The following is a 13,357-nucleotide window of genomic DNA, read 5'->3' on the forward strand; positions in this document are numbered from 1 at the left end:
TCTCTAAAACAATTTGTCTTCATGGGATAGAAGATGGTCCTTATTTGCTGGGAATAATAACTGTGATTTTATTGGATGGGGAATTTGCAACATACCTCAATTATGGAGTCCTCCCAAAAAGCTGCAGCATGGCTTCCTCCAGTCTGAACATCTAAAATAATTTTAGGAATCTTTCTTCCTGAAAGTACATTTAAAATCAGTAAATAAGAAAAATCTTAACCAGAGGGGGAGCTTACTAACTTTTTAGTAGGAAAATGATAGAATAATTTCTCATCAGGTCTTGATATTATTCCCCGAGATGGTACAGAAGGACATGCAGGTTGTCTGTAAGGTTGGTGTATGTGAATACACTGACAGTCTTGCCACTGAGCCAAGGTGGACACTCTGTCCTTTCAAGCTCTGTGACTTCTAGCCACATCACATGCCCTGCTAGAAGCAGCTATGGAAAAGTGAATTGAGGACCTTGTTCAATTAGTTAGAGTTCCTGCTAGAAGAACTACTGTGAGTTCAGGCAGCTGCTAAGAAGTCTTCTAATATTCTTTGCGGGAAGGGCAGGAAACAGAATCCAGAAATCTTGAATCTAATTTCTACTTGCTTCTGGGCCTTGGTTTGCTACTGTATTTTTAAAAAAAATTATTCGATTCCTTTAATTTTTTTACATATCACTTCCCAATCTGTCACATCCTTTAGCCTTTCCCCCACAGAAAAACAGTCAAGCAAAATGATCAATGCAGCAACCATGTCTAACAATGTATGCAACACCCTACATCTGCAGTCACCCATTTCTCTAACAAGAGGTGCTATTTTTTCCTTAAATGCCTTCCAAGGTCAAGACTGGAAAATGTATTTAATCTGGAGTCCCCGTTGAGAGGTAGCATGGCATAAGGGACAGAACACTGGGCCTGGAATCAGGAAGACCTGAATTCAAATCCCACCAGTCAGCAAGTCATTCAACCTCTGTGTTCCTTAGACATCAATCTAGGATTTAATCTACTTAGGCTTATGACTTAAGTTACAGATCTGTATTGCTATAAGGAGTTATCATTACAGGAATTTCCCACAATGATAGAAGTACAGATCCTTGCATTCTTTGCTATTATTAAAAAAAACCTGTGGTTTAAGCAAATATGTCACTTACGGAACTATGTTCTAATATTGCCACTACTCACTTGAGAAGGTGACTTAGAGAGCTTTGAAATTATGGAAGAGGCAAGAAAACTGATTTTGGACAAAGGAAATCTGAGAAGACTTGAGAAACAGGAAGGAGCTGAAGAAGGAAGAAGGCTAGAAAGTGGGTGTTTCTGTCATCTGTTAATGAGGTGAGAAGAATTTGATGAACCCTCACCCAAGCAGTTTGCAATAGTGGTGCTATGAGGCGAGTCAAAATCAAGGAAGACAAGGACTGAATCTCTCATTTCCAGTAAATACAGAGGTTAGGAAGAATTGTGCAGTGGCCTGCATTCAATATGTGATATCTGCATTCTATCTTAGACATAAGACACTTATCTATGTTCATAGTGCAGGCTGATCTCCTACAAAAGGAGGTAAATAGGTACATTTTAACACAAAGAATGAAGCAGTCATTAAAAGACAAACAAATAAAAAGGCGTTTGAAGAAGCAGAGGAGAATCCTGACCTATCTATGGGGGCTACAAGTTCAATGAAGGACCACTTGGAACTTAGAAACAAATATAAGGGCTTCTCATGAAGAGGTGGAAGCTGCTTATTCTCCAAAAAACGATGTTTTTTCCATAGATGTTATCAGGTAAGAGGCCAATCAGGGAGGATAATAGGAAGAAGAGATGAGTAGTAGTGGTTGGTGACTCCTTGCCCTGGCTACTACGGTAGCTACCTGTTGACCTTATATCAACAAAAAGACCTGCTTTCTGCAAGGGGTGGACATGTATCCAAGACATGAAAGTATTTCCCAAGATTTCAAACTGGAAGACTACTATCCACTTCTGGTGATTCACGTGGGTCCAACTGATACTGCCAGAAGAAATCTAGAAAGCATTCCTAAAGATTATGAAGTCTTGGTCAACAAATGGAAGACTTTAGGGGCATAAGGGTCATGATTTAATCATTGCTACTTATCTAAAGTAAGGGACCGGAAAAGAGAGGCAGATTTGAGGTGTGAACAGCTGGTTAATAAACTGGTGTGGCAATGTGAATTTTTGATTTCTGGACCATGGCTTCAATTATGTAGGAATATATATGGCCTGACCTTGTGGCCAGAGATGGAATGTACCTAATGAGGGCTGGTGAGAATGCATGTGCCTGAATTCTTGCAAATCTAACCCAAAGGACTTGAAGCTGAAAACAGATAGACTGCCTATGTATATCCCACTAAACTTAAAGAATAGTAGTTACTACTACTGACATCCAGAAGTTTATAGGAGACAATTCCAGGACGAGGCAGAGGGTGGAAGCTTCATTGCCAGGGCATGAGGAAGTAGAGGCAACAGATGTAGATGATTTTTAAAAGAAGTTTAGCAGCCAAATCTCCTCAATCCCTCTTGAATTGAATGTGGATAATCCCATTCCATTTCTCTATAGGAGGCAGCATGATTTAGTGGGAATGGCACACGGACTTGAGAGCTGGAGAGGACTTTGGTAGGCATCTATCTGATCTAATCCCTGAATTTTACAGAGGAGGAAAGAGGCCTTAGAGAGGGCAAGTGACTTGCCTACAGCCATGTGGTTAATAAATGGAAAAACAAGGGTTTAGACCCAAGTCCTCTGACTCTGAATATCGTGGTACTTTCTTCAGTACTGTGGTGCCTCCCATAGTCAGTAGAGTTGAGAAATATTTATGAAGTGTTTACTAAGGGCCAGGCACTGTGCTGAGCACCAGGAATACAGATACAAAGAGAAAGAAATAAAGATGGCTCCTGCCTTCCAGAGAGCTTGCATTCTAATGGAGGAAGACAACACATAAAAGGAAATGGAAAATCTGGGTAAGATATAGAGGTTCCTGGGATACGGCAAAGTCTGAAGAGTCAAGGGGAGAGTGTGTCTGCCTGCCACATTTCTTTCGCTCATAGTTACCAGAATGCGTCACTCCCTTATTAATAAACTCCAGTGCCTCCTTTTCACCTTTAGGATCAAATACAAAATCATCTGCTGTCATCCAAACCCCTTCATCACTTAGCACTTTTTGAGCACCTTTTGAGTTTTCTTACACCTTACTCCCCACCGTGTGGTGACACTGGCTTCCTCTGCTGTTCCATGAACAAGACACTCTATATCTCTGCCCCCAGCATTTTCTCGGGACTGGAATGCCCCTTCCTCCTGTCTGCCTTCTGGCTTCCTTTAAGTCCCAACTAAAATCTCACATTCTGTGGGAAGCCTTTCCCAACCCATCTTAATTCTAGCGCCTCCCCTATTATTTCCTACTAGTCTTCAAAGGCAGGGACTGTCTTTTGCCCCTACTTGTATTTCCAGCACTTAGCACACTGCCTGGCACACAGCAGACACCTAATAATTGCTTACTGATTGACTGAGGTGAGAGGCAGATGGGACAGAGCAACTTGTAAGAAAGAGATTGAAGATGTCTGAGATTGATGACTGCTGCAGCAAAAACAGAAAGAATTTAGTTAGCCTAATGAGTAGGAAGGATACTTTTCTACATAATCAGAGGGAAGGAGAAGAGACAGTGATGTTGCCAAGAGGGTATGAACAATATAAGACAGGGGATCAGAAGGTGGATAGTTACGCTAATGGCCAACGTCCTATGCCAGCAGCTTTACTTCTGATGTGAAGATGGATACTGCTGAAGCTGTATACCTGTCATCTTCTCCTGCTCTCATACTGGGAGAGTTCAGCATATATACTCATCATAGTGGTGCTCAATCAAATACCCTAACTTCCTCGTTCTCTATCCAGTACCCATGACCTACTCTTTCATCTGACCTCACACTCACCTCCCAGGGCTACTGTGAGGATCAAGCAAGATGACATTTGTAATGTGCTTAGCACCAGTACCTGGCACATGGGAGGTGCTTAATCAGTACTTTTTCCCTTTCTCTTCCATCTGGTTTGTTCCAAATCTTCTCATCTTTCCTCAACCTTCTCACATAACCTCCTCCTTCCCTCCTATCCCCTGTAAACGCTTGACTCACACTTCACTGAGGCCATTTGCCCTGAGCTCCTCCTTCTCTACTCCTCTTCATCTCACATAATTCAGATATACTACCCCACCATCTTTTTCACTCTTGTCTCACACGAAGTGGCCCCTCTCCTGTCAAGGCCAACTCCTCTTTATGTGCTCTTTATTCCAGCCCCTCCCAAATTCTTCAGCAAGTTATCTCTACCACCCCCACTTTCTTTCTTATCTTTGATCTCCCCCTATTTACTGATGCCTTACCTGATGGATACAAATATGCCCATCCTTTAAAAAAAACCAAAACCCAACAACAACCGCCTAACTTAACCCTCTCCTCCTCATTACCATCATACAGCTCTCCTCTTTGTGGCTAAATTCCTTGAGAAAGCTGTTTATAATCTGCTGCCATTCCTCCTCTGTCTTCTAAACTCTGCAATCTGGCTCCTGACCCAACATTTGTCTTAAATGCTCTGCCCCAAGTTACCAGTGATCTCTAAATCTAAGCCAATGTTAAAATCGAATGGCCTTTTCTCAATCCTCATCCTTAGTGACCTGGAAGCAGCATTTGACACTGTGATTGCCTTTTCTTCCTGGATACTCTCTCTTCCAGGTTTTGGGACACTGGTCTCTCGTATTTACTCAATTGCTCCTTCTTAGTCTCTCCCTTTGCTGGTTCTTCACGTCATGCCCTCTAAGGGCTTGTCTCCCAAGGCTCTGTCCTGAACTCTCTTCTCTTTTTATTCTGTGCTATTTCACTTGGTGATCTCATTAGCTTTCATCTATACAGACGGTTCCCAGATCTATATTCAGCCCTAGTCTCTCTTCTGAGCTTCAATTCTGTATTACTACCTACTGCCTATTAGATATGGTGAACTGGATGTCAGTTCATAAGCATCTCATATTCAACATGTGTAATAAAACTCAATCTTCTTTCCAAAACTCACCCCAGTTTTCCTTTGACCTCTGAAATCTTTTTAAACTTCACTCCCCTCCACACACTGTATAAACCTATATATGTAAATCATATATATATATATATATATGTATGTATATGTATATAGCTCTATGGGCCTAAATGCTGTTCCTTGAACACAACACTGTCTTAGGAGTCTCCAAGCCTTTTTCCTGGCTACCCCTCATGCCTGTAATGCTCTGCTCCGTATCTGACACATTTCGGTTTTCCTTTGTTCAAGACCCAGCTCAAATCGCACCTTCTGACGGAGGCCTTCCCCAGTATTCCTTCTGAGATCACATTCCACCTACTCTGCAGGCAGCCAGTTATTTACAGGCGGCCTCCCTGCCTGGAACACGAGCTTCTTGAGGGCAGGGGCACAGCACTTGGCACATACTAAGTGATTAGTAAATGCTTGCTGACGTCATCAACTCCTTTGGGAGACTATTGCAATGTAGTTATGATATGGGGCAGTGAGGTGGCGCAGTGGATAGAGCACTGGCCCTGGAGTCAGGAAGACCTGAGTTCAAATGCAGTCTGAGACCAGGCACTTGTCATTAGCTGTGTGACCCTGGGCAAGTCACTTAACCCCAACTGCCTCACCAAAAAAAAAAAAAAGTTGTAGGTATCTGGTTTAACACTTTCTATTACTGTCCTCTGCCCAGGACATATGGTAAACATTTGATAAATAATTGCTGACTTCCAGCTGGCTGGCGAGGTGCACCCAGTCCCTCGACCAATTTGCTCCCCTGGTTGTTTCTTATCCTCGAGCTCTTCTGCCAATGGAACCAAATGCTATTTTCAGTTATTTTCCTCTGTTACCATTACGTTTATGGTCTTGTTGCTGTTCTTTTCATGGCTACTACAGGGTTCCTCTGTGGCTAAAAGGGCCAAGTGGGGAGGCCTGTTTTGTGGTATCAACACCTTATCCCTAGAGAGCAGACACCTACTGCCAGGCTCTCAAGATTCTCTTCTCTTCTTCTTTCAAATTCAGAAGAAGAAGAAAGGCACAAGGCTGAGGGAAATTAGGAACAGGGAATAAAAGCTTTGCCATAGGCTGTTGTTTACCAGTTAAGAAAACCAGACACGATGTTCTTGTTTCAGCAGTTCCTGACATCTCACAGCTGCCCACCCACAGTTTAAAACAGATTATTTAATGAAAGAATTGGCCCTGTTTTCTCACAGCAATCAGGTAACTCAACACCTAGGGCTTCTGCTAGTCAGACCAACCTGCCCCAAATGGCGGCATCTTTGATTCTGGTGTGTTTTAGTAAATTAGAAACCCACAGCTGAATGTTCCTATGTACTGATGTGCTTCTTTAAGGAAGGGGCCTTGGTTAATAAATCTTTGCCACAGATGTCACACACCGGCTGTAATTAAACCCTGGAGAGAAAGAGAAGGTGTTGGATTTTTATAGTAGTGCCAGGGCCTAGAGAAAGAGGGAGTGTATTTTTTCTTACCACAAGACAGTCAAAAATGCCATAGATAACTAATTATTGGTAATATTTTTAGAAAATTGGCAAAGCTTATTTCTCAAATTTTTTTTTAATGGAGTCAATTTTTACACATTTTTATGACCTCAACTTGAAGTTGACTATTTATGTTGTTCATCAGTCATAGTGATTTAAGGGTGCTATTTTGAGGACGTTAGGCACAGAACACATTAGAAAGACCACAAAATTAAGACTAGTTAAAAGTATTATTTTTGTGTATAATACCATTTAGATATTCTGAAACATTTGTCCCTAAGCAAAGCTTTCTTTGCTCTCCACAACACAGCAGGGAGAAAATATCTAATAGCCCATACATGTATGTGACGGATACTGAGGGTAATGCTAACAGATTCTTCAACCCCATACAGGAAAGTGCTTATACGAAGTTTAACTGAATACTAAGTACAAGAAAAAATTATTTTTCCTAAATCATGGGGATACAAATATTAAAAACCGTTATGTAATTACAAGTATTACTATAAGCAGCATGATTTGAGTTGGGTTGTGGGCATACTTAATCAATCAAGTTTTTAGGCATTTTCATACCATGATCTCTGTTGTGTTTTTGATCCATGATAACTCTTCTGAGTCTCTGAGTATATTTTAATATTCCTTTTAGAGGTACACGTTGATCATTTTCATAAGCTGTGATTATAATTGAAGGATAAGTCTGAAAGAAGACAGATTTACAAAGCAAATTAGTTTTTTGTTTGCTTTGCCTTTTTACAACTCATTATTAAATTACTAAAAATAATTATTGAGTACCTTTATTGTAAGGAAGAAAAAATGCTTCACATTAATTATTGCTATTCAAGATCTGTATGAGATTTACAGAGATGTGTCAGTCGCCTTTACTTAATCAAGCTGTGACATCCATAAATATTAAAATGCAGCCAAGCAGAAATGTAAGAAGGGAAAGGGGAGGGGGAAGGGAATAAGCATGCGTTCCTAGCTATCTCTATCTCCACACTTACTATATATATGCCAGCCACTGTCCTATGTGCTTTACAAATATTATCTCATTTGGTCTTCACACAATCCTGCAAGATGGGTGCTGTTACTTTCCCCATTTTATAATCAAAGAAACTGAGGTGAACAAAGGTTAAGAGACTTGCCCAGAATCACACAGCTAGTAAGTGTCTTGAGCCTGCATCTGAACTCAGGTCTTCTTGACTCCAGGGCCAGCACTCCGTCTTCTTTGCCACTAAACTGCATAAACATACTTGCTGACTAGTTTCTATGTTATTTAAATGTGACATACTTGCTGACTACCTTTTTATATTACTTCCATGAGGCAGAGTAACACGACTGGCTTTTATTACCTGGGGTCTGATGTTCTGGTAGGGACAGTAACTTTTTATGTAGTCCATGTATTTGTCATCAGATGAAGGGTCTCCCCACTCTTCGAGTTCTTCACTGGTCAGAGGAAGCTGTATGTCCAGCATGGTAGTGAGAATGTCCAGAAAAGGTGCCTAAACACAAGCAGCATATCATGGATTTGACTGAGGAGACGGCAGAATGAGCTAGAACAATTATGATGTGCCTTGCCCGTGATGGTGAGTGGGAAGAAAAGGGCACGGTGCCTGGAAGCCATGAGCCCTGGGGTGTGAGTGTCGGGAGGGGTGGGGTGTGTGCCTGCCAACAAATGTGGAGATGGAATAATTTACACAGTTCCACCTTTCCAGTGGTTTCTAATAAATACAAAGTACTGAGGAAGCTGCCTGGCAGCCACGTCCCTTTTCTCTGGCGCCTGGGCACCTCAGTGCCTCTCCCATGGCTGCTGCCATGCCTTACACGCCCACTCCTCTACAAGAAATCAGGCTTGGATGGCTTTCGTCCTGGACACTGGGAGGCTTTCTTTCCCTGTGGAGATTTTCTGGATGATTGAAAAGAGAAGCTCTAACTGAAAAAAATTCTGAGATGATGAACCCAGAGAGTGGCACTGAGGCTAGTCTTGCTGGGAGCACCACTTGTAAAGCTGTACAAGACTGGAACTGTGAAGACTGGCCCAGAAGAGGCATCATTTCTTATTCGGGTCAGGTGAGTGGGGCTGGTGAACAGCCTGCTACAGCTCAAGGAGTCGTGATCAAGAACGAGATCAAGATCGGAGGATGACGATGACAGTGAGGAAATACAGCCGGCTGGGAGTCACAGGTTCTTTACAGACTCATTTTAATTTATCAGAGATAAATGAAGTTATCAAAAAATATATGTTTTCAGGGCCATTAAAATAATATATTGTATAGTGTATCATCTATGTCCTTACCTATTGTAAAGTCTATACACTGATAGTCAATACATTTGTATTGCTATATATAAGTCCATTTTATGGAATCATACATTTAACAAAAAAGAGTATAAAATCAATCAGGCTTGAATTGTTTGGTTTAAATCTGAACCTTTACTGAGTAAAGGGAGTCTTGATAAAACAAAAGACTCAGACAGGTTTTTACGGAAAAAAGTTATGAAGTTTTAGAAACAAAGCAATTAGTAAATGGTTAAGACCTTTTAAATTATTTTAAAAATTCTCCATTAGTATTTATTTAGTTCTATAGCAGGTTTACAGTGAAGAGGTCAACATCTATGAGCAAGTTTGTCTGAAGGTTATGCTGAATATAAGAAAATGTGAATTAATAATGCAGAATTTGGGAATATTATAAATACATATTGTAAAACTAAAGTAGTTCAGGCATAAACTATTCAAAATGTAAATAAACTGAGAGTCTTATAAAATAAAATGAAGAGTGACTTGAATTCATTCATGTTGTCCAAAGACCAATCTAATTCTGAAAAGAATTCATACACTTTTTCCACGCAAAAGTCACTATCTGACATTTCTATGTTCCTAAAAGCAGTCATTCTGAAGGCTAGAGAATAAATGAGGTGATACCAGCTGCTGTTTCTATCAGCAAGCACAGATGGACAATAGGAACAATTTAATTCAGACAATGACTTAAGGTCTTCTGTTTGGTACAGAGCTACAAAGATGCCTGAATCCAAGGAACTTACAACTCAAGAAGAGGAAGAGAAAAACTCAAGGACAGAACATCTTCATGAAGGGAAAGAGGAGCCACCCCTCTCTTCATAGAGGCTAAAGGCATCATAAGTGCCTCCACTGACGACCCAAGCCCAGGTAACAGGGCAACAAAATGGCTAAGTGGAACTGAAAGGCTGACCAGGAAGGTCCACTGTGGAGCACACTGACTTTTCACTCTCCAGTACCACTTCTGACCCAGCAAAACTAAACGAAAATAGTAATATACGTTCTGCACTGGAGGCCTTTAAAAAGGGGGCAGAGTGTTGGCCTAAATGACTATTTGTTGATAATTTCCTAATCTATAATTCTTAGAATCAAACCTTTTAAAAGGAAAAAAAATTATTAACTATTGCATCCTATTCCTGCTGTATGTTAGGTTTTCAACTATTTTGATTCTCTGAGTATTTCTATTTCTTAGAGTAACCAATTTCTCTTTTCTTCTAGTTCAAACATTCTATCACTCTAGGACTCAGAGCTGACTTACCTGTAAAACCACAGCCCTAATAAGTCTGGGGTTGGTATTGCACAATGCTCCTGCCAGCACACCTCCAGCACTATAAGCTGTAAGTGCTGTAGACGCGGGTTCGGAAAATCCCAGGTTGTGAAGAAACTTTATACAAGCCTCTAAGTCAGCAAGGCCATTGAGTTTATTGTTCAGACAGCCGCTAGCATGCCAACTGAGGCCTAATTCACCTCCACCTCTGAAACAAGGGAAAAAATACATGAGGAATATGCTGTAGATGATACTACTTTAAAAACATGCATTCTTGTGGATACTTGGCAAATCCAAGTGGAATTAATACAGAATTGAGACATAACATATCTATGTATTCAGAAGTGGGAATTGTATAAAGGTAGAAAGGGCAAAAGTGCGAACCAAAGGCCAGTTCACTTTCTAAAATAGGGTTGTCTGAGAAATGGAGAGTATCATATGAAAACCAAAGCTTGAAAGGACTTGAATGGAATCAATCATTCAGTAGGCAACCAGATATGGAAACTTGAGCGTTTCAGATCAACTTTGTTACTCAGTCAGGTCGATAGATAGCACAGATTTAGTAAAGTATGTGATAAGAGAAGAATTCATAGATTCAGCAATATAAGTAGAAAACTGGAACTTTAAAGTGATATCTAAATTGTAGTTATCAGTTTCAATATAATTCTGGACTCTGTCCCTACGCTTTATACTTCAAATGAAATAAAATTATGTGCTGACTTACCTAACATGACAATATGCTAATATCCATCCATCTTCAATTAACATTTGATTCTCAGCTTTGAAATTCATATTTAAATCTATCCCATAAGCTCCATATACATGAATAAGAAGAGGTTTCTTCTGTATGATCTCAGAATTTCTTTTATAAAATATTGTCACTGGTACTAAAGTTCCATCCTGGAAATGAAAGAATGTTTTCAACATAAACAATTACTCTTATAAAAAAAATACTGATTTTTCTTTAAAAAAGATTTTTTTTGTTTTAAATTTGGTTTCATTTGACATACATTTCTTCTTTTAGAGAGTAATTTTCTCTGACAGGGAGCCTCACATTATTTCCTGACTTCATTTAGGATAGATGGATTTCCAAAAGTGTAACAGAATCCCTGTTGTCTGAGATTTTCCTCTAGTAATATCACCAAATATGTATTAAAGAAAAATGAAAATATTACTTAATGGCTTAAATACACTTTATTGTTCAATATTGCTACAATTCATCAAAAACTTTTCTTTTAAATCCCTGTCCTAGGTTATGCCAATATTATTTACAAACTGATAAACTGCCAGCCCAGTATTTTACTTATAATGCCAATGCTGGATACTATTGTTTCTCATCTTTTATTTTTATGAGACTAGTACCAACGTATAAAAAAAAAAGTAAGCAGAAAAAGCTAGACAGTTCCTTTTATGTCATTGTAACTGTGATTACTAATCATTTTGGAACCAGGACATATTACTGTTTGATTTAATGTTACCTACTTTTATATTCTTTTTTGGTTTTGTTTTTAGGCAATTGGGGTTAAGTGACTTGCCCAAGGTCACACAGCTAGTAAGTGTCAAGTGTTTGGTCTGAGGCCAGATTTGAACTCAGGTCCTCCTGACTTCAGGGCCGGTGCTCTATCCACTGCGCCATCTAGCTGCCCCCTACTTTTATATTCTTAAAAGGAGTATGACTTTATTTTTTCCCCTAATACTCTCACTTATTGCAAACATCTAAGATCAGTGAAGTTACCATAGGAGTTTTGTAAAACCAGGGCTCTAAATCGCTATTTTACATTTGGTTTAGGTCATTCTAGCTCTTTCTGAAAGTCCAACAGATACAATCCTCACTTTGCAGAACATAGTATATATTTTAGCAAAAACAAGCTGCTAAGTGAATTTCTATAACAACACCTTTGGCTGCTCTCTCTTCCCATCCCCTTTTCTATCCAAAGAAGCATTTCTATGAGAAATTCCTTATGGCAAGGAAGGTGGTGTAGAGCCTATGTAGGCTGGTCATCATGGCACACTAAAAATATGTATGTGATGGGAATTAGAATAGTGCCCAACAAACAGATCCCTTACTCCTTCCCTTACTGCAAGGGGAAATCTTTTGACCTAACATCTATGGTTTCTAGAACTTTCTTTTTTTCCTTCTCACTGTAAACAGATATGCTGAGTGCAGTAGATCTGGGCCATCAATCTAATACACAAGATATTACAGCTTGAACATTCCTTAAATTCAAGGTGTCAGGTTATACATGATAGACTAGATCTCTTATTTTTATCATTTTGACAAACCAATCAAAACTGTGAATACTGAGTTTACTTGGAAGAGTGATATCTATCATTATTTTTCTCTTTGCTATTGCCATTTTAAAAGAGAAGGTATAAAAACTTACCTTGCTTTTTGCTTCTAAACGTGCCATGTGACAATCTGTCACAATGGGTTCCTCTTGCTCAGCTTGCTCATAGAGACTGCCTTTTCCTAACATATACAAAAAACGCCTTGGAGGATGCACGGGAGAGGAGAGCTGAAAAGAGCACGCATCACTGCCGCTGTCCTGTGGCTGGGGGTCCAGCTGGCACGCACAGGCCCACGTGGGGAGCTGAAGAGATCAGATGTGCATTTTATTCCTTCCCTTGGCTCCTCAGAATTCTTAACTCCACTTCTGGGCTTAGCTTTAGGTATGAAACCAAGTTTTATTCAATTCAGATTCCGCTGAATTGCCCATAAAATCCGTAGTTTGAAGTAGCAAAACTATTTCAAATAACTGAAATGACTATGACTAGATGACATAATAACTACGTGACCACTGAAAATGGGGAAAAAAGTGATTTTTGAGGATCTTAAACATTATGAAAAGGAAAAGAGTAATAGAAGGAGAAGAGATTATGTTCCAAGGACTCAGGTTCAAATGCTAGCACTGCTCCTTCATACTAATACCTGTCTGATCTTGGGCAAGTTAGTTAAACTCTTTGGACTGTTTCCTTACTTGAAAAATGAGTGGTTTTGTTTACACGATCTCCAGGGTACCTAATATTTCTAAGGCGGCACTCAAAGATCTATGAAAATACAACTCCAACACTATGGTTTATCATGATCTAGGTACAATCTCCTGTACTGAAATGCTGATTTGGGGACATGAATAAGGGTTATACATTTTTTTTAATGGTTAAAATGCTCACAGGCCTAAAGGCCCATTCATGTCCTCCTCACTTTTCGTGTTTCTGATCTGCTCCCAAGCCTGTGTCCTGTTTCCTGAACAGCCTGGACCGAAGCCACAGCAATGG

At 39.8% G+C, this 13,357-nt stretch overlaps 1 protein-coding gene across 4 annotated transcripts in view; it reads right to left on the bottom strand.

Moving 5' to 3' along the window:
* Positions 1-13,357, bottom strand: part of PREPL (prolyl endopeptidase like) — a 42,403-nt gene that overhangs the window by 764 nt on the left and 28,282 nt on the right. For all 4 annotated transcript variants that reach the window (XM_021001237.2, XM_021001240.2, XM_021001236.2 and 1 more), the window contains 6 exons: positions 12,466-12,672; positions 10,806-10,981; positions 10,073-10,289; positions 7,874-8,023; positions 7,098-7,221; positions 96-178 (listed from right to left, as the gene is read on the bottom strand). In XM_021001237.2, the coding sequence (XP_020856896.1) occupies positions 96-178; positions 7,098-7,221; positions 7,874-8,023; positions 10,073-10,289; positions 10,806-10,981; positions 12,466-12,672 (957 nt within the window). The remainder of the gene's footprint in view (positions 1-95; positions 179-7,097; positions 7,222-7,873; positions 8,024-10,072; positions 10,290-10,805; positions 10,982-12,465; positions 12,673-13,357) is intronic.

Source organism: Phascolarctos cinereus, unplaced genomic scaffold (genome assembly GCF_003287225.1).
Source record: "Phascolarctos cinereus isolate Bilbo 61053 unplaced genomic scaffold, phaCin_HiC Scaffold_2;HRSCAF=192, whole genome shotgun sequence".
NCBI classification, from domain to species: Eukaryota; Metazoa; Chordata; class Mammalia; order Diprotodontia; family Phascolarctidae; genus Phascolarctos; species Phascolarctos cinereus.